The sequence below is a fragment of the Lolium rigidum genome, unplaced genomic scaffold (genome assembly GCF_022539505.1).
Source record: "Lolium rigidum isolate FL_2022 unplaced genomic scaffold, APGP_CSIRO_Lrig_0.1 contig_39058_1, whole genome shotgun sequence".
NCBI classification, from domain to species: Eukaryota; Viridiplantae; Streptophyta; class Magnoliopsida; order Poales; family Poaceae; genus Lolium; species Lolium rigidum.
In genome coordinates, this window is record NW_025900439.1 from 7822 (window position 1) to 29363 (window position 21542).

Sequence of the window (21542 nt, forward strand, 5' to 3'; positions counted from 1 at the left end):
TCTAGTTTTGTATATCTTGTGGAGAATAAAGTGGACAATAAAGACAAATCGTTAGTTAATGGTTATAGAGTTAAAACATTTGATTTTTTTAAAAATAAATATGGTAGGGGGAGCACTTATGTTTGAAAATTTGAAGTGCTGATGTCATTGCTCGAGTTCTACTAAGATGCATGATTTGAAAATTTGAAGTCCTGATGTCATTGCACTTATATCAAGTTCTACTAAGATGCGTGCTTTGACTTCATTGATCCGTCAGTTTTTTTAGCGTTCTTGTGGCATGTGCCGTAGCATGTTGTTAACTTTGGGAAGTGACAAGGTCAATGTGCTAAAATCGAAATGTGGCAATGGGCCCGGAGCGTGCTGTAATTTGACCGTGAAATATGAACATCTAGGAAGAATTTTCTACTACCAAAATTAAACGGCTGAAAAGTGTGATATGTTATGCTAGTGAAACTCGACGCATTGTTTATCGATTTACATGTAATTTATCACTTCATTAGCATTCATATATCGATTAAAAGTGAAACCTAAAACAAGAAATGGAAACTCACCTGCCGACGAGAGAGCGAGTTCCGCCACACCTCCAAAACTTAAAAGACATCGGAGGCGGGACGAGCCACCGATAGCATTGGCATAGGCGATGGAAGCCCTAGCCACATAAACTCTCTTTTTTTCTCCTATCTCTCTAGTATCAGTTTGTTCGATCCTTCCTTTTCTCTTCATGTTATACAGAGCGGGACTAGAGACCGGCCACCACGTGTGGCTTGCCGGTGTCGCACCGGGAAATAACCGACCACCAACACATGTGACGCCGCCCCTCCCTCCTAGATTTCTCCATTGGTTGTGCCAACTCGTGATGCTTAGGTGCGCGCTCACCCCACAGCTTTCGGTTGCTCGGCCACCGCTCATCCCACGTGCCCAACAAAGAGGCGCGATGATGCATCGATCTCGACTCTTTTGGTTACACTCCCGACATGGCAAGCAATAGTTCGTTGTTAGCTAGGGTGGCGAGAGGAATAACTCCAGGGTTGCCGGATCTGGCTCCGACAAGTTAAATTCATCACCAGCGAGCTTAGAGACGATGAGCTAGGTGTTAGTTGTTTTGGGGATATGTTTTAGGTTGCGAAAGGCCTTTCGGGCTGTGATAAGTGACTATGGCTTTCGTTGTTTAAGCACGGATAAAATGCTACAGTGATTTTTGTGCATATGCAATATAGGAATATCTCCAACGTTGGATGCATTACTTTTTTGTTGTTGCAAATGGATTCACGAGTTTTTACGTTTTGATACAAAAAAATGGAAATGTGTTGTTGCTTTTTGCTACATTGCTGCAGTTTAAAATGTTATTACCCCTGGTACAAATTATGTCGCACCTTCACTTAATCTAGACAGATTTGGCAAAGTTTTGCCTAAATCAGTGATAATTAATTTATATTGGAGGGAGTATAACATTTTTGCTACAATTCATAAGCTTAGAATTTTTTTTAGAGAGAACTGCTGCAAAATGCTATTTCATTTATGAAAATGCTACATACACAGAAAAAATGGTACTCCCTCCGTCCCACAATAACTTACTCAACTTTGTCCAGATACAAAGATTTGAACAAGTTATATTGAGATAGAGGGAGTACCGCGACTCGAGATACTTTTTGCAGCATTTAGTGGTTTCATCCGGTGTCCCCACACATGTGAAAAAAACATTGCAGTCATCCAGGATCCACCCACATAACAATATATTGATTGTATAGTAATTAGTATTATCAGATTCATATTAGAACACACTTTGTAACAACGTCAATTTTATACCAATAATCTTTATATGTTAAGACATAATTCTTGGTCGAAGATATACATTTAAAATTGAGCAGCTTATTCATTGGAATCCATGAATATTATTTCGAACATCGATTAATTTGCATTAAGAGGATGCTTGACAGTATCGTGATGTATCGTAGTATCTTACTCGTATCGCAATACATGCCAAAAGCGATACTATACGATCCCATGCTTATGCTAAAAAATATGAACAAAACAGTTTGGCAAGCTCAAAGTAAAATTTGTTTTGTAGTGTCAGGGGCTAACTAAGTATTTAAACAATACAACATTAATAAGTTTGGGCGAGATGGTTTTAAAAAGGAGTTTCTATGTACAAGAAAGCAATCAACTAGGCTATTTGTTTATACCGATTGTCAAGCATACCTAGTCTTTTGTTTCACAGGTTCCTAATTAATTATGTTTGTATCATGCATTGGATGAGTCGGCTTATATTTATATTACTTAAAAATAAATTATTTACATGACGAGGCTTTATGAAAGACATAGAATATGCTCAAGATTCAAATTAGAAATTAAATTAAGATATATTTGAGATATATTTTTATATACATATATTTTAATTAAAATAAAATCTCATAGTATCGTGATAGTACGATACGATACCGCTGATAAGAAAATGATCTTATCTAGTATCTAGATAGTAGATACTGACAACCTTCATTAAGGGTTGCAATTCACGTTTTTTTCTTCTTAAATCCGAGTTAATTTTGGCAAGTTATTTATCGGCCGGGATCGCGGTCCATTTCCCTCCCAATCTACCAACCTGCGGAAGATAAAATATCCCGAACCAGCACGTACACACTCCTCTCCCCTACAAAAACAGAACACAACGCAACAAAGCGGAGCACACTTCTCTCGCTATCGCGCGATCCAGAGGCGAACGGCGCCGCAACGACCGCATTTCCGGCACCCCTCTCCTACGACGGCGGCACTATCGCCGGTAAGCTCCTCCACCCCTTCCTTCCCTATCTTCGTCATCCATTCCGATCTGTGGTAGAGCTTGGCGAAGTTGAGCGCCTGTAGAGTGTGAGTGGATGCCAAGCGGGATCTTGGGGATTAGGGGCAGCAGATTTCTTATTTTAGGACCCTACTCCTTTGGGGAAGAAGCAGAGGTTTGGTCGAGGGCGCCTGGCGGCGCCGTGCTTTCCCGATTTGGTGGCTGGACTGCTGATCTGGGGAGTGGGGACTCGGCTTCTCTGACGTGCACAATGGCACGTCAGGGAGTACCTTGCCTTTCCTGTCAACACCAAAAAGGCAACAAACTGAACAAAGCAGACATTTTTTACCGACTTGTGCAGTACCACTCGCATCCTTAAAAACGATCCGAACTGAGCTGAATTCTCGCCATTTCAAGATCACTGCCAGATTTGTGAAATTAATTAGCTGCGACTATAATGGGGACGATCTTTTTTGGATTCTTGCACGAGAAATAGATTCAGTCGTTTGAGATGCTTTCAGACTGCTCATAGTGGAGAGTAACTTAGACTAGACTAGTAACATATGTGGGTAGTAACTTAGATGTGGTGTCATGTAATGTGTCATTAATTATGTTGTAGACTCATATTGCATTGAGATGTGTGATGTTATGGTAACATAGCTAGTTACCACCTCACTCTCTTTCTTCTTTTATTAGTATGCCATGTCACCAAAATGTCTTGAAATGTGTGATGTTACTACCTATGTTACTCCCACTATGAGCAGTCTCAGTGTCACATTACCTGCACGACAGCTACTACACGCAGGCTGATGTCTGATTGCTGGGTCGTAATTACTATTAGTACTACTAATTATGCGCTGCTATACATATCCGCCCAGTGGCCGATTGCATTCTCGAGTAGCCAGCTAGCCATACCTGATTACCCCCTTTGTGCTGTTTGCAACGTGCAAACCAGTAAACCAGTCTGACCATTAGTAGTGCTGTGCAACGTCCCTCCTAGGCAACAAGCCAATGATGGCCAGAGCTGCACTGCTCCCTGTTGCGTTGCTGCTGTGCCTTGCACTGGCCGGCAACGCCGATGCCAGAAGGAAGGCCGGTGGTGGTTTCTACGAGCTCAAGAACAGGAATGGGGATTTCTCCATAAAGGTCACCAACCAGGGAGCTGCCATTGTGTCTGCAATTGTCCCTGATGGCAAAGGTATGGCTGCTTTTCTTATTGCTTCCAGGAGCCCATATGCATGTTTGCACCTTGTTTCTCAAGTGGTGGAAATCTTTTTATGCAGGGAACTTGTCTGATATTGTTCTTGGGTACGACACCGTTGCTGAATATGCTGTAAGATCACATGTCCCTCTGTTTTAGCTGTTTCGGATCAGTATTACATATACATTGTTCTCCTACTGTTTTCCGTAGCTTTCTCTTTTTATTGGATGACAATATGAAACACACACACTGCATTACCATATCTCCCTTTTTCTCCTGAAACCAAAAACAATCCAGAGCCAGAAAAGCAGGAGAAAGTTTGTGGCTGGACGTAATATATGCTGAAATATGCAATGCAGCTTTAATTATGTTGCATGCATGATCCATATATCCAAACACTCCTAAATTATTTGTGTATTTTGTTGCTTGTCTCCTCATCAGAGTGGATCTGCGTCATTCGGAGCGACGGTTGGGCGCGTAGCCAACAGAATTGCGAACGCGCAGTTCGTGCTAGATGGGAAAACCTATCATCTCATCCCTAATGATGGAAACAATACGCTTCATGGTATGCTCCAGACTTCGCTTCAATCCCTTTTTAGTTTCTACAAACCCAGTGCATGGACTCACGATACAGTAAGATTGATAGGTTTACTCCCCATCATTTCCTTGCTGCTTGTTTAGGAGGACCCAGGAACTTCGGCAAGGTCATTTGGACGGTGAAGGAGCATGTACACGATGGTGACTCCCCATACATCACCTTCTACTACCACAGCTTCGACGGAGAGCAAGGTAAACCAAGTTGAATGCTGTCAATTTCTTGTGCTTTGATAAATTTATCAGACTGTAACTTTTTTATCGGACCACGGTATAGAATCTCTTAGAACAACGAAAGGGGATAATGGGGCCATATTCCCAAATGGTCCTCTCCGAATGTGTCCAATGTTAATCCTGTGCTAGCTTCAGCGACAGACAGCAAAACATCGACAGTGTTCATAATATGCAGCACAGAAACATCAGGCTTATATTATCAGATGTGATGTTGGTTGTGGCCATTTCTGTAGTACCATCATCGAATCGTATACCGTTGATCTGACATGGACTTCTTTGGTTGTGTGATCTCGTCTGGGGCATGCAGGATTCCCAGGCGACCTGGACGTGTACGTGAAGTACCAGCTCTCCCGCCCATACGACCTGAGCATCCGCATGAACGTGACGGCCAGGAACAAGGCGACGCCGGTGAATCTGGCAAACCACGTGTACTGGAACCTCGCCGGCCACGGCAGCGGCAACGTCCTCAAGCACAAGCTCCAGGTGCTCGCATCCAAGTACACACCCGTGGACGGGTCCATGATACCGACAGGCCAGGTGGTGCCTGTGGCCGGCACGAAGTACGACTTCCGCAAGCCGACGGCCGTGGGCACGCACCTGGAGATCTTCCGGGGAGGCGGCAATGGGTACGACATCAACTACGCCGTGAACGGGAAGCAGAACGCGATGCGGAAGGTGGCGCGCGTCCAGGAGCCAAAGTCCGGGCGGGCGTTCGAGCTGTGGGCGAACCAACCCGGCGTGCAGTTCTACACCGCCGGCGGGCTCGCGAACGAGAAGGGGAAAGACGGCAAGGTGTACAGGAAGTACGGCGCGCTGTGCCTGGAGACGCAGGCGTACCCTGACGCCGTGAACCACCCCGAGTTCCCGTCGTCGATCGTCAGGCCCGGCCATGTGTACAAGCACGACATGGTCTTCAGGTTCTCTAGCCAGGCGAGCTACTCCGACGCGTAACTGAATTTGTTCCGTCGTGTGTTGTGGCCTGTGCTGTAACATATCGCTAGCTTTGTAATAAAATGCGGCATTGGGACCGGAGGTTAATCGCTGTCATTCGAAGGCGTAATAAAATGCTGCTTGAGCTGTGCTGTGCTGAATACTTTTGGCAGGTTACGGTCGTGCAACGTGGTCACATGTTCATAGCAAATTCAGCATGGTTCTGGTGCCGGTGGTTTGCTGTGAATGGCCAAGTCATTCACTCTGGGCATGTTGGTTCCTAGCCACAATTGAGAACCAACACGTGGTTGGGTGGTTTGGAGGGGCAGTAGCACCTCCAGCCCACCAGAGTTTAAACACAATATTTAACACTTTTGTGTCTCATTAAAAGCGAAATATTCTTCAGTGGAAGGCGATGTTTCCGTTGATATCGAGGTGCCTGTGGTGATTTCGTTAATTTCAAGACCCGTCGATGAAGTTTCTTGGACGCAGTCTCTCGGAGGTGCTCATAGAGGTAGGGTGTGCGTGCGTTCATAGGGGTGAGTGTATGTGCATATATGTGAGCATCTACGTCTGTACTGTGTTTCACAGAAAAGAAAAGTTCCTAGCCACAATTTGCTAAGCTAAAATTTAGAAGCCATGTTTGATTTTTGCCACTTTTGGCTTGCCACATTTTATTGCATGTATGATCTATTTGTCATAGACTCAACTTTTTTGCCAAAGTTTGGCTTCAATATTTTAACCACATTTTAGCTTGGCAAATTATGGCTAGGAACCAAATAGACCCTACGTCCGGTCATTCGGTGCCTCCTACTCTGTGTGTGTGCCGACGCTACGGCCATGTTTCACGTTTTGGTGACCATCAAGGTTGTCCTAGGCGCCAACTTGCTCTTCTGGGAGGACCCTTGGATCAATGGCTTGTCTGTGGCTGTGCTGGCGCCGGCGGTCCTTAAGCTTGTTAGTCCCAGCGTCATCCATCGTCGCAAGGTGAGCGAAGGGCTGCCCCATGACAACTGGGTCCGCGACATCGTGGGCGAGCTGTCTGTGGACGTTGTCGTCCAGTTTCTCAAGCTGTGGGCCGCGGCGGGGAATGTCTCCCTTAGCGATGGTGCAGACGAGTTTGTGTGGAAGTGGACGGAAGACGATAGGTTCACTTCCAAGCCCGCCTACCACGCATTCTTCCATGACACCGATGCACTCCCCGGTGCTGCACATGTGTGAAACTGCTTCGCGCCTTTCAAGTTCATGTTCCACGCATACCTCACTCTTCGTCGTAGCTGCTGGAAGGCAGATCAAAGGTTGCGCCGCGGATTGCCATCTTACGTGGCGTGTCCGTTGTGCAACTCCGCCGACAAAACCTCTGTTCACCTTGCACTGCATCGCTCCTTCGTTCGCAGCGTGTGGGAGTTTTTTTTGTCGTGCCGGGCTGACCTTGCCGTGCCGGGTACAGACAATCTGTTGCCAACCTAGTGGTCGGCTCGGTCGCCCACCTCTCTCGTGATGACATCAAGGTTGCCAACTCTGCCATCATGCTTGTGCTCAAATCTATGTGGCTAGAACTGAACGCGAGGGTCTTCAACGATCACGCCCCGCTGGCGAGTAGAGTGCTTGATGATGTTGTTCAAGAATGGAGCCTTTGGCTCTCTAGTAGGCGTGGGTTGGAGAGAGGTGTGACCTAGAATCGTGTTTCCACCGTTGGGTGGCCTAGAGGTGGGGTGTCTTTTTCAGGACTGCATCTGTAACCGGTATCTCTTTTCTATTTTAATGAAATGATGCACATATCTCCTGTAGGTTCTGAAAAAAAACTTAAATGAGGTTTGTCAAAATTTATGTGTATCTAGATGTTATTTAGTGTTTAGGTATATATCTGAATCTAAATAAATTCTAGACAACTTTCGTGGAACGAAGAAAAGTATTTGTGTTTTTAAGCTCCACCAAGCTCAGGAGTAGAGCCCCTCCGAGACTCTCCTTCTCCGCCACCATGGCCAAACAAAGAAGAGGGTAGAGAGAGTAACACTCCACTAGCTCGAAATTATTCCAGCAAGAAGTAGAGAGGGATTTGGGAGCGAGGAAGACCAAAGCTAATCCTCACCATGAAACCAACAGAGAGGTGCCGGCATAGGAAGCACCGACCCTCTCACTCTTACCTTCCGTCTCGTTGCTGCTCAGTTGAGGAAGAAAGCTTGAGAAAGAGAGTATCTATGGATCTGGAACCGTCCGCCTTTTTATTTGCGGGGAGGACGAAGCTAACAAAGAGAAAACCTAAAACTACTAGAAACCCGACCCCCTCGCACCCGTCCCGGGCCACCATAGCCTTCGGCGACAAGGGAGAGAGAGAGGCCGGCAAGGAGATCTACGGGAAGAGGCTCAAACAGGGATGTGGGTACACTAGGAAAATACTTGCACCGGTCCTACGCTCTCGTATTACCTCTCCTCCCTATGTGTTGGGAGAACCCATAAGGTTCATGATGAATCTAGTCTATCTATCTATCTATTTTTATTATATACTAAAAACAAAATAAGGATGTTTTTCGAGGCACCAGGTTAATCCACATATGCTTAACAAATATAAACCGATGATTTTAATTTAACGTCTAAGATTTAAAGATAAGAAGTGTTATGTACAACAATATACATGTGCAAAAGTAAATTTATGACACGTCTGTCACGGCTTATAACTACAAGATTGTGTAATTTCTACATGTGTCCATATATTTTCTTTAAAAGATAGGCTCAGAAAAATATTAGCTAGACATGGAAGGAAGTACGTACACGAATTTAGCTGAGTCTGTTCACAGAAAAAAAAAAAGATGCAATTTCTTATGCATGACATGGTCTAGATAAAATATGGAAGACAAAACTGATAACGATCCATAATAAAGTCTTATTTTCATAGGACTCTACTAGGTGGTTTTTGATCATTTTATTGACGCGATTTTCAATGAAGGGGCAATCTTTTACCCTTTTCTCGGTAACCAATCTACAATGTTTGTGGCACGTACAAGATTAGGTCTGCTGAACAACCGATGCATCTTGGCGTGCAAATATTGTTTTTACGTGACATGCATGTAAACCACTACTGCAATTTGCACGAGGCTAATCCATGAACTTGATTAATATACTTCAGAGAGTTTTTTTTTTGTCTCGGCCAGTGTTTCCTAAAAAGAAATCTCAACCCGTTGTTTCTGGTTAGCAGCGAGAAAATTTGTGCCAGGCAAAAAATACTGGAATTTATATAATTCACTCACATTTAATTTTTTACAAATCTCGAACCGCCGGTATTTACGAAAACCAGTAATAATGGTGATCACCGGTATTTTATCCACCCGAGATAGAGAAAACTATAATATACGCTAATACATCAACACAGAAAAATACAAGAGGCAACGGTGGTGAAACCTCTTTTCAAAAACTAGCAGCGGATTTAAATATCGCTATTTCCGAAAACTGGTAACGTCGGTGAGTACTGATATTTTTCATGCCTGGGATACATAATCGCTGATAAACGCTAATACGTATCAGAGATAAAAATACGATGATATACGCTAATACGTCAACATAGAAAAATACAGGAGGCAACAGTAGTGCAGCCTCTTTTGAAAAAATAACAGCGGATTTAAATATCGCTATTTACCGGAATCCGGTAACATCAGTGAGCACTGATATTCTTTTTTCTACCCCAGATAAATAATTGCTGATAAACGCTAATACGTCGATGTAAAAGAAATTACGGGAGGCATTGGTGGTGTATCAACAACTACCTCTTTTAAAAAACTAACAACATAGATGAATATTAGTACAAACATGACAAAAATTTGACAACAATTGCATGGCTTACGCTGATTACAAATATCTATTAATTTCTATAATGTATGATAATCAACTTGGTTTTAGGCTCATACATGATCTATGCTAACATATTTTTTTTGAACAAGCTCATTACAAGTGGAGAGTTAGTGCAAGCGGTCAAATCTTAAAGAGTCTTGAGTCTTTCTAAGAGAAATGCTGATGTGCCACCGTGTTTATCTATCTATTATATACTAACTAAAAACAAGATAGATGAGTCGTCAAATAGAGACACAACATTAAGCTATATCACCCTAATTATATTGATAGTTAGATCTAAAATGAGTTGCCAGGATTTTAAAAGTGGTTAATTAATATAGTTACGTGATTGTATAATCTGGTTTGACACGGTCGATTATATAATTGATTGTAAAGAAAACTGACAGTACTCGATACAGTATAGCGTATCAAGATGTCCGGTTTGGATAGCCTGCTAGATGCACAACGGAAATTCTTAGGAGAGTTGGTAACTTCGTTTTTGATACCTTGTATGACCTTATAAATGGCATCAACAAGTGTAACATAACGTTTGTACTTTTATCTTGCAACAGCTATGACAATTGTTTCCGTAAACACTTTTCGCACATTAACGATGATGCCCTCGCAATTCCACGCAGCTAGTTTCTCCTAATGTTAGATTCCGTTGAGAGTGTGCTAATCTCTAATCATAGAAAAAATGATTCCGATGGTGGAAACAATTTATATGTGCATCATTGTAGAATAGCCGTGGACAATTGATAAACCAAAGGATGCATGATACATACCACAAAAATATATCTCAGTCGACCGGGACAGGAGGCGCACGGCGTACGAGAAGCTGGGATTTGGCTAGGAAGGACCATCCAACGCACCGCCAGATGGCCAATAGGATACAAGTGTAGCAGTGTAGCAAATTTGTAATATATAACTAAAATGAATTTTTTTTTGTTTTAGCTAAAAATATTATATCGGTTGCTGTATTGGGGACGCCGGTGTGGGAACCCGTTCCCCAAACAGAGGATGGCGTGCCAGCGCCTCCGATACGGTACTGCCAACGCACCTGTTGGCGCCTATCTGGGGGCACCGGTGGAGATGCTCTTAGGCACCATGAAAACTAACATGTGGTTGTGTGGTTAGGAGGGCAGTGACACTCACAACCACTAGAGTTCATATGAGAGAGTGTATGTGCATATTTGTGAGCGTTTGCGCCATCGCCCACCATGGCCGAAGTTGGGAAGCGGCTTTCATCGGTGGTTGCACCATCCTAACTCCACGTGACATCTCCGATATGCAGTGCCCAAAGGGCCACGACTCTCCCACATCCAATGGCGTCGACGCCAGAAAGCTCCGGTCGCCATGCACCTCTTGGGACGAACCTGTGCTCCAGGCACCGCCCCAAGGAGCCGCCTCCTGGCCAAACATCCCCGAGGGAGTGGACGCCACCATCCTAAGGTCCAGGTGTCGTAGATCAATCAACACCCTTTGCCGATATAGTTGTCCCCGTGACGCCACACCGCCAGGAGAAGCAGCCACACTAGGTCTTGCCATTGCTCCAAATTATCGCCAAGTGCTAACCCTCCCGCTGCCCCACGACCACGAGGGCCTAGGGTCCCGCGACGAGGTGAGGGCGAAGGAAAGAGGGGGTGGCGGCTAGGGTTTCTCCCTTGGTTGCCCGTGGAGGTACGCGACGCGAGGGACACACGACGGGAGTGATGTTTTGGCACATGATGCTCCCTTTATTTTGAAATGCATGTTAGACACATTTTGAAATGTCAAAAAAATTGAAACAAAAATTTCGCACGTACATCTTCATATGCTACATGCTCGCAAAGTCGTTTAATGAAAAATCTTGTCGTGAGGAGTATGTAAAAGGACGAAATTTGGTGCTAAACAAAGACGTACTTGTCACAAGATAAATTTTCTCTTTTTCACGTAGACTACAAAAAATATCATTTTTTCGTGAAACTTGACGAACAAACATATATTATGGAGATGTACATGTAAATTTTTTTATCAAAATTTTTTAACTCTTAAAAATATGTTTTTATGGTAAAGCGATCATACGCACCCGAAAGCTGAATTGAGTTTGTGACGCACGATACCTTTTTTTCGAAATGGGGGAAAAATCACCCCACTTTCTGCATCTAAGGGATGCACACGGTTTTTTATTAGATTATTCACAACACCTTACAAGAGCAATACAAAAGATCAAACTCGAAATCATCTCGCTAAACCTATAGAGGGATGAAGGGGGTGACAAAACACCAACTCACATCATCCAAAAAACCAAATGTCTTTCCAAGCCGCCCAATAGCAGGTGAGAAGCACATCCAGTCAAGCAGACTCTCAGCGCACGCCAACACACACGCCACAGAAGTTTCTACTGTCGTCTTCATCGACCCCATCTTCAATAGAGATCATCACATTAACCTTGCAAGACATGCCGTCGATGCCACCATGACGTCAGACGGCTCCACCATCCTGCACGCATACATCATCCCGTATCCGTCGTCGATACCATGCAGCACCATGCCACCGAGACTCAGCGCCATCAATGCCACTCCACCAACATTCGCCAACATCCAGCAGCTGCTCCAAAAACGATGCCCCAAGAGGTAGAACGACGCAGGTAGCGCCGCCATCGTCTGATCCGAGAGACCAAGATCTAAGGTTTCCCCGGAGCAACACGAGTGGGTAGATGCAGGTTGCGATAGCGATGCCTTCAAGAAGGTAACGCCGCGTAACGTCGCCATCGCCGCCATGACCATGGTCGGAGCACGATTTTCACCGGCAGCCGCACATTTCCAACTCGCCGAGTGTAATGACGAGACAAGCAAAGACGATGCTTTCGACAAGGTAACGACGCCAAGCGATGTCACCATCGTCTGCCAAGAACGAGAGTGAAGCGCGGTTTTCACCGGCTGCCCCATCACCCTAAGCTCGTCGTCAACTGGATCTTCACCGATGGGGATTTGTGTGGGATCCCAAGATCCCCCACCCGAGATCAACAGACACGGTCACCTCCAGGCCTCAAGGGTCAAGATCGGCCACGCCACCACCGCCACTGCCTCGCCTTCCGGCCACCGATGCCGCGCACCATCACCACCACAAAAGAGATCAGGAGCGCTGCCCCCACCCCCAGGATCGCGACCAGCTGAAACCCCCCGCCGCCGCCATGCCGCGCGGGCTTTGCCCGGCGACACCTCCGGCGGCAGTGAGGGGAGGGGAGGGAGGGGCTGGAGGGGGCCCGGAGGGTCGGTGAGGAGGGGCTCCCCGGAGTGGCGCGGCGCCGCCACCTGGGGAGGGTTAAGCATGTCACGATACCTTTTTTTGCACAAAACATGTCACGATACCTTATTGCCACGATTCTTCTTATAGCTGCTCTCTCCGCGTTAGTAATCCCAAGTTGCAGCGTGCACCGCTCTGTGGATACACACCATGGCGGTGTACATGTTCATGTTCATCATCTCATCAGAGAGAGCACGCGAGCACACGTATATTCAGGTTCGACGTTCACACTCGCACCACCGGTCAGTGCCAGCGTCGGACGGCCGGGCCGCCGGGCACGGAGAGAAGAGCCAGGACAAGGAAAACGCACGCTGCACAGGACAACGCCGTGACATTTCTCTGGGGCGTTGGGAGCAGAAACCGAGGGAAAACAACACTTCAGGCTTGTCATCATCCCGTCGCATCCATATGCTAGTAGCCTAGTACATCTCTGACTATATATCCACCCACGACCCATCCAGCACTTCCAAGACACTGTAGGCCCCGTAGTCCTTTTCTTTCTTCGTCTTCCTCTGGACAAGCCTAGCCTAGCCTAGCCAGTAGTAGCAATGGCTAGAGCACCGCGAGCGCCGCTGCTTCTTCTTCTCGCGGCGGTGTGCGCCATCTCCTTCGCCGGCGCCGGCGCCAATGCAGCGGAGAGGAAGATGGTCGGCGTGTACGAGCTCAGCAAGGGAGATTTCTCCGTCAAGGTGACCAACTGGGGCGCCACCGTCACCTCCGTCATCTTTCCTGATTCCAAAGGTATGCTACATCGCGTCGTGTCCGTGGATGGAGACTCCTGTCTTGGGATTTCGGTTCGGTTCATGCTATCTGCTCTGTTGCTTTTCTGCCCGCTATATGTTGGGAATTCTGACTGTGCTTCTTTCTCTCTGTCAGGGAATTTGGGGGATGTTGTCCTCGGCTACGACACCATTGCTGAATATGTTGTAAGTTCACACACTCAACTGTCCTCATAATTTCAGTCTTTTTAAAGTTGATATATATGCAACCCTCCTCTGTTTCTCGCGAGATGACTGCTTGCTTGGCCAGCTTCTGCCTGAACTTGTGAACTTCATTGTTCACCTAGTAGTAGATTGTAGAGCATACAGAGAATGTGGGTTACCCTTCTACTGCACAATCAATTTTTCATTTCATTCGACATGTCTAAAAATCTTTTTTTTTTATGTTCCTCGTTTACCGTGATCATTTTCCCTGGTAGTACATTTTTGTATCGTGAAGCAAAGATTGATACTCAGCTTCATTGGAGAATTTTCACTTCCAGAAAAGGGGGGAACTTAATTGCTGATTGGGTGTCCCATAAATCAGTCTAAAAAAATCTCATAAATTGCTGTCATCTGTCAAATCATTCCGATTCTAAATATCAAACTCATCAATTCATACAGGACATCTATTTGTCGGCTTAGTTAAATTTTCTACACAACGTGGTCCAACAGTCGGTCCAATACATAGAAAACAATTATTCGCATACTCTGTTTTGAAAAAGAAATTGTCCACATACTAAGTTGCATTGCGATCGCCACGTCTCACTTCTGCGTAGACGGCACCTGTATGGTAGACTTGATTCTAAATCATGTAAAGGAATATCAAGATAAGAGGAAAACTAAACTATGTGAAACCCATGAATCCACAAAGCGATTAGCTGGATGCCGTTCTATTTATGCGGTGGCCATGTTACCCGTGAAGATAGCATATGACCACAGGAAAGACAAGTGACAACCTCACCATGTGATGCCGGTCTTGCCTTGATCATTGTTAACTTGTCCTCCACTTTTAGCCATATAAAGTTTTCCTTTATCTAGTCTCTTTTCTGAAGCCTCACTTCTGCGTGTCAAATAATGTTACTGTTTAGTCTAAGCAAAATCTTGTGCCAGCCAAGCAAGTTGTTGACAAAGCTTATCTCCATCGTTTTCCAAAGGGAAAATATCGATATGCAATCTCCAAAAAGGGAAGTTTTATCTAGAAACTAGAGCATGACAAAAATTGACAGTTCAGAGTGATTTATTGTATCCAATTACCTCCTTGAAGGGTAAATGTTAACATCTTAGTACTCAATTTGTTTTCTGAATCCTGTCAATCAGAATGGATCTGCTTACTTCGGAGCGCTTGTCGGACGAGTAGCCAACAGAGTTGCCAATGCGCGCTTCGTGCTCGATGGAAAAGTTTACCACCTATATGCTAATGATGTCAAGAACGCACTTCATGGTATGCTCCAGAGTTTGGGAATGTTCTTCTGTGAAACAAACCCCTTGTGCTTCATATTATGATCAATCAAGTTATTGTCATGTTCATTTTACAGGTGGTCACAGGGGCTTCAGCAAAGTTATATGGACGGTGAAGGAATATGTTAGTGGTGGTGACACCCCACACATCACACTAAACTACCACAGCTTTGATGGAGAACAAGGTAAAAACGATGCAAATGTGATTATACAGTTTACGATAGGACGTTCTTTATTGTCTTGAATTATTGGTCTTCAGACACTTTGATCTCCTGTTCAGAAGATCGGAATAAAATCTGCAACGTCAGTACTAATACTGCAGAGCAGACCGCTGACCTCGTGCTGTTTTCATTTATGAACTTAAGAGCTGCAACTTCACACCCGTGTTTCTATTTTAGTCACAAAAACAAATCCTTAATTTCAAGTTAGGTTTCTCAAGAATAAGAACAGTAGTTTCTGGTATGAAGTATTGACTTATCAGTATTTCCCATTTGGCCTAAGAAATAGCAAAACCATAACTTTTTTTGTTTTTGTTTTGCTCTTTTATGTATGTAGCCTGCCATCTCCCCTTTAGCATTTGGCTAACTTTGTAAGAACGATCTACCAAAATTTAGCTGTGCGCATCTAATGATGCAAACATCGGAAACTTTAGTCTTCCACTATGAAAGAAAAAGATACTGGCCCAAGCAAATTTCCGCCGAAAAACAACAATCAAGTAGCAGTGCCCACACCAACATGCATTCATGTGGTACTGTATCATCCACTTGCAACTAATTATATTGCTCTGTATCCAAAACAACGGTCCAAGATCATGCATATCATGAACACGGCAGAATGGCATCTTGCATGTCAAGAATTCAGTAAACTCGTTTAAAAAAAAGAACTCAGTAAAGAAAAAAACGGAACAAAACAAAATAGCTGCAACTGTTTTATTTCACAAACTTAGCAGATTGTCAAGAATTACGGTGCTTTGTAGGTAAGTAGGAATCAAGTCTGAAGAAGTCACAATGCTGTCTCAATGAATTACAGGGTTCCCCGGGGCTCTGGACGTGTACGTGACGTACGAACTGTCGAGCCCGTATGTGCTGAGCGTGCGCATGAACGCGACGGCGCTGGACAAGGCGACGCCGGTGAACCTGGCGCAGCACACGTACTGGAACCTGGGCGGGCAGGGCAGCGGCGACGTCCTGGGCAACACGATCCAGCTCTTCGCGTCCCGGTACACGCCCGTGGACTCCACGCTCATCCCGACGGGGCAGGTCGCGCCCGTGGCCGGCACGCCCTACGACCTCCGGGCGCCCACCGCCGTAGGCGCGCACATCCACCAGGTCTCCGGCGGCAGCTCCAACGGCAGTACCATCTACGGCTACGACATGAACTACGTCGTGGACGGGGACGAGCACGCGCTGCGGAAGGTGGCCGCCGTCCGGGACGGCGCGTCGGGGCGGGGCCTCGAGCTGTGGGCAGACCAGCCCGGGGTGCAGTTCTACACCGGCAACTTCCTCAAGGACATCCATGGGAAGGGCGGCAAGGTGTACGAGGAGTACGGCGCGCTGTGCCTCGAGACTCAGGGGTTCCCCGACGCCGTGAACCACCCTGGTTTCCCGTCGCAGATTGTGAGGCCTGGGCAGGGGGCGTACAAGCATGACATGGTGTTCAAGTTCTCGTTCTAGCGACCCAAGTACAGCACTATTTTAGGCAGCTTCAGTCGGATGATCGGTCTCCTGGATTTGGTCACGTTGTTGGTGCTTGTAGGAGCAATAAAAACCCAGTAATGCTACACCTACGGGCTCACGCTTACGGAAAACCAGTACGGGATTACGTGGAGAGAAGTGAGGGTATCACAGCCCGATAATCACGGCGCCCAGAGAAAACTGAACCAATCCCGTGATTCCACTTCCGTCCGTATCTTTAATCCGTAACAGAACTGTCCGTAGATTTAGCACTTCCGATAAAAACCCGGGTTCGATGTGAGTTCGAAAAAAGAGCAAAAGTTGATCTCGCTTCCACGCTTGGCATGCACTAGTTTTTTCCTCTCTTTACGAGTGTGGGGCGGATCCAAAGGGTAGCCAGGGAGGGTGGGGCATGGACCAGCCTTGAATTTACATAGCCTATATATCATAGAAAAAAGTTAAAGTAAATATTATCAAATAGAAAGTTACATTGTTAAACCACCCTGACATTTTGTGCTGGATCCGCTACTCGGAGTGTGCGACGGCCACTTTAATTATGGCCTCAACTTATCAAGAGGGTCTCTTAATTTGATCCGTTTTGCTAACCAAGAATTAAGTCCGTCCTCAGTTAAGTTCTACACCGTTTGATTGTATCGTGATTTGTGCATGAATTGCAAGTTGTGTTGTAATTGAGTTTTTTTCAGTTGTTGGTGGGAGATTTTTTCCAGTTGTTAGTGTAGATGCAACTAAGAAAAACTTCCAGCTCTTAGATTTGCTTCGATATTCGTGCTAGTCATGGTTTGCAACTGAGATTTGATGATATTATCTGACTGAGAACGACAGGGAAATAGTCACACCCTAATTTGATTCAAAGTACTTGCATAAGAATTTTGAAAGAGTCAAATATTAGAACCTTTTCTATGATGGTTGTTTGATTTGTAAAATTTAATCTCATAGGAATTATTGTTGGAGATATGCCCAAGAGGCAATAATAAAAGTGTTTATTATTATATCTTAGTATTCATAATAAATGTTTACATCCCGTGCTATACTTGTATTAAACGGAAATATCAATACTTGTGTGTTTTGTAAATATAAAAGAGTCCATAGTAAGACTCTTGTTAAACTAGCTTGTTGATTAATAGATGATTATGGTTTTCTGATCATGAACATTGGATGTTATTAATAACAAGATCATATCATTAGGTGAATGATGTGATGGACATACACCCATAGTAATCTTAGCATATGATCAAGTCATTAAGTTCGTTTTGCTTCAACCTTTAAGATACATAGTAATCTAATCATTCGACCATGAGATCATGTTAATCACACCTACACCGGATGGATGCTTTGATGACATCAAACACTACTTCGTAAATGGGTAGTTATAAAGGTGGCACTAAGTGTTCGGAAAGTATAGGTTTAAACACGTGGATCAATAGTGGGATTTGTCCATCTAAATGATGGATAGATATACTCTGGGCCCTCTCGGTAGAATATCATCCAATTAGCTTGCAAGAATGTGACTGGCTCACAAGGGATGTCATATCACAGTACGAATAAAGAGTACTTATCGGTAACGAGGTTGGACTAGGTATAGAGATACCGCGGATCAAACTTCGGATAAGTAAAATATCGCGCGACAAAGGGAATCGGTAACGTATGTTTCATTCGATCACGAAGTCATCGTTGAATATGTGGGAGCCATTATGGATCTCCAGTTCCCGCTATTGGTTATTGATCGGAGAAGTGTCTCGATCATGTCTGCATAGTTCACGAACCGTAGGGTGACACACTTAAGGTTTGATGTTATTTTAAGTAGATATGGAATATGGAATGAAGTTCGAATATTGTTCGGAGTTTCGGATGGGATCCAGGACATCACGAGGAGTTTTGGAATGGTCCGGAGAATAAGATGCATATATGGGAAGTCACATTCCAAGTTTGGGAGCGGTCTGGTGAATTTATGGAAGGTTATAGAAGGTTTTAAAATCATCCGGAATAAATCACTATGGCAGGTAGAGTCTTGGAGGGACTCCACCAGCCCTAGACAACCCACCAAGTGGGAAGGTGGAGTCCATGGTGGACTCCACCATGGTGGCTGGCCACACCATGAGGAATCCCACCTTGTCTAGGTTTCCCAATTTTGGTAAGTTTTGGAGTTGGACTCCAATGTGGTTTTTGGGTAAACCCTAGGGATTTTTACCTATTTAAAGGGGAGGAGAGAGGAGGGGCTGACCACCACTTGGCAGCACCACCAAGGGCATCAAGGGCCGGCGCCCAAGCCCCCTCTCCCAAACCCTAGCATCACACCTCCTCCATATCTCTCCCGCACGGCTTACGGCGAAGCCCTACCGGAGTTCTCCACCACCACCGTCACCACGCCGTCGTGCTGTCGGGATTCCAAGGAGGATCTACTACATCCGTTGCCCGCTGGAATGGGGAGGAGGATGTCTTCATCGACACCGTACGTGTGAACGAGTGCGGAGGTGCTGCCCGATTGTCGCACTGTGATACGTCTCCAACGTATCGATAATTTCTTGTGTTCCATGCCACATTATTGATGTTATCTACATGTTATATGCACACTTTATGTCATATTCGTGCATTTTCTGGAACTAACCTATTAACAAGATGCCAAAGTGCCGGTTCTCGTTTCCTCGCTGTTTTTGGTTTCGAAATCCTAGTAACGAAATATTCTCGGAATCGGACGAAATCAACGCCAAAGATCTTAGAATCCCCGGAAGCATCCGGAACACACGAGAGGGACCGAGAGGGGGGCACAGGCCCACCACACCATACCCTGGCGCGGCCTAGGGGGGGCCCGCGCCCCCCTAGGGTTTGGCCAGCCCTTCGACCCTCTGGCGCCGCCTCTTCGCCTATAAGAAGCCCCTGGATCAGAAAACCCGGGACGAATTGACGAAACCCACGAAAACCTGCCAGAGCCGCCGCCATCGCGAAGCCAAGATCTGGGGGACAGGATCTCTGTTCCGGCACCCTGCCGGAGCGGGGAAGTGCCCCCGGAAGGCTTCTCCATCGACACCGCTGCCATCTCCACCGCCATCTTCATCACCGCCGCTGCTCCCATGAGGAGGGAGTAGTTCTCCATCGAGGCTCGGGGCTGTACCGGTAGCTATGTGGTTCATCTCTCTCCTATGTAGTTCAATACAATAATCTCATGAGCTGCCTTACATGATTGAGATTCATATGATGATGCTTGTAATCTAGATGTCATTATGCTAGTCAAGTGAGTTTTACCTATGTGATCTCCGGAGACTCCTCGTCCCACGTGTGTAAAGGTGACGAGTGTGTGCACCGTGTGGGTCTCTTAGGCTAGATTTCACAGAATACTTACTCATTGAATGGCATAGTGAGGTGCTTATTTATATCTCTTTATGATTGCAGCATGTTTGTATCACTACTATCCATGTGCTACTCTAGTGATTTGTTATTAAAGTAGTTTATTCCTCCTGCATGTGTGCAAAGGTGACAGTGCGTGCACCGTGTTAGTACTTGGTTTGTGCTATGATCATGATCTCTTGTAGATTATGGAGTTAACTATTGCTATGATAATATTGATGTGATCTATTCCTCCTACATATGCATGAAGGTGACAGTGTGCATGCTATGCTAGTACTTGGTTTAGTAGCGTTGATCTATCTTACACTAAAGGTTACTTAAACATGAGCATTATTGTGGAGCTTGTTAACTCCGGCATTGAGGGTTCGTGTAATCCTACGCAATGTGTTCATCATCCAACAAAAGTGTAGAGTATGCATTTATCTATTCTGTTATGTGATCAATGTTGAGAGTGTCCACTAGTGAAAGTGTAATCCCTAGGCCTTGTTCCTAAATACTGCTGAGTTACTACTGCTTGTTTACTACTGCTGCGTTACTACTGCTGCGTTACTACTGCTGCGTTACTACTGCTTGTTTACTGTACTACTGTGTTACTACTGCTGCAATACCACCACCATCAACTACACGCCAAGCACTTTTCTGGCATCGTTGCTACTGCTCATACTTATTCATACCACCTGTATTTCACTATCTCTTCGCCGAACTAGTGCACCTATTAGGTGTGTTGGGGACACAAGAGACTTCTTGCTTTGTGGTTGCAGGGTTGCATGAGAGGGATATCTTTGACCTCTTCCTCCCCGAGTTCGATAAACCTTGGGTATCCACTTAAGGGAAACTTGCTGCTGTTCTACAAACCTCTCGCTCTTGGAGGCCCAACACCGTCTACGAGAAAGGAGGGGGAACGTAGACATCAAGCACTTTTCCGGCGCCGTTGCCGGGAGGAAAGGTAAAAGGCTCTCATACTACGGTCTCGGGTAAAGTAATTTTCTCGGCGCCGTTGTGTGTGTGCTCAAAGCTATTTCCTTTAGATCCTGCAATTGCATCTTGTTGTTTCTTGTTTACACTAGTTTGGCATAATGTACAAGAGTGAGCTTCTTATTCTATTTCCTGATTTAAAACATGGATTGTTTGATGCGAAAATTAAAAAACCTATGAAATCTTCTTTGCATGCTGGTAGTAATATTAGTATGAACGCTTTGAACACCATTGTTGACAATAATATAGAAAGTTCTAAGCTTGGGGAAGCTGGTTTTCATGATCTTTTAGTCCCCCAAGCATTGAGGAGAAAATTTACTTTGATGATTCTTTACCTCCTATTTATGATGATTATAATGATAGTGGTCTTTTGGTGCCACCTACTATGGAGAGTGAATTTGATTATGATTACAATATGCCTCCTATATTTGATGATGAGAATAATAATGATAGCTACTTTGTTGAAT

The 21542-nt window shown here is 45.1% G+C and overlaps 2 protein-coding genes across 2 annotated transcripts; both read left to right on the top strand.

Annotated features, from left to right (window-relative positions):
- The first annotated feature begins 2698 nt into the window (after nt 1–2698).
- Nucleotides 2699–5857, top strand: LOC124681305 (galactose mutarotase-like). The gene is made up of 6 exons (XM_047216237.1): nt 2699–2776; nt 3774–3971; nt 4057–4106; nt 4416–4539; nt 4656–4763; nt 5110–5857. The coding sequence occupies exons 2-6, from the start codon at nt 3785–3787 to the stop codon at nt 5751–5753; spliced, it is 1113 nt and encodes a 370-aa protein (XP_047072193.1). The 5' UTR covers nt 2699–2776; nt 3774–3784; the 3' UTR covers nt 5754–5857.
- Nucleotides 5858–13313: 7456 nt separating this feature from the next.
- LOC124681306 (galactose mutarotase-like) lies at nt 13314–17038 on the top strand. Its single transcript, XM_047216238.1, has 5 exons — nt 13314–13586; nt 13722–13771; nt 14924–15047; nt 15142–15249; nt 16094–17038. The coding sequence occupies exons 1-5, from the start codon at nt 13394–13396 to the stop codon at nt 16735–16737; spliced, it is 1119 nt and encodes a 372-aa protein (XP_047072194.1). The 5' UTR covers nt 13314–13393; the 3' UTR covers nt 16738–17038.
- Nucleotides 17039–21542: the final 4504 nt, after the last annotated feature.

What these genes read in the sequence shown, in the direction of transcription:
- LOC124681305 (XM_047216237.1), top strand. Translation starts at nt 3,785, where the DNA reads ATGATGGCCAGAGCTGCACTGCTCCCTGTTGCGTTGCTGCTGTGCCTT. An exon ending in AATTGTCCCTGATGGCAAAG is followed by an intron (nt 3,972 to 4,056) that starts GTATGGCTGCTT and finishes CTTTTTATGCAG; the next exon opens with GGAACTTGTCTGATATTGTT. An exon ending in CAGCTTCGACGGAGAGCAAG is followed by an intron (nt 4,764 to 5,109) that starts GTAAACCAAGTT and finishes TGGGGCATGCAG; the next exon opens with GATTCCCAGGCGACCTGGAC.
- LOC124681306 (XM_047216238.1), top strand. Translation starts at nt 13,394, where the DNA reads ATGGCTAGAGCACCGCGAGCGCCGCTGCTTCTTCTTCTCGCGGCGGTG. An exon ending in CATCTTTCCTGATTCCAAAG is followed by an intron (nt 13,587 to 13,721) that starts GTATGCTACATC and finishes TCTCTCTGTCAG; the next exon opens with GGAATTTGGGGGATGTTGTC. An exon ending in TGTCAAGAACGCACTTCATG is followed by an intron (nt 15,048 to 15,141) that starts GTATGCTCCAGA and finishes TTCATTTTACAG; the next exon opens with GTGGTCACAGGGGCTTCAGC.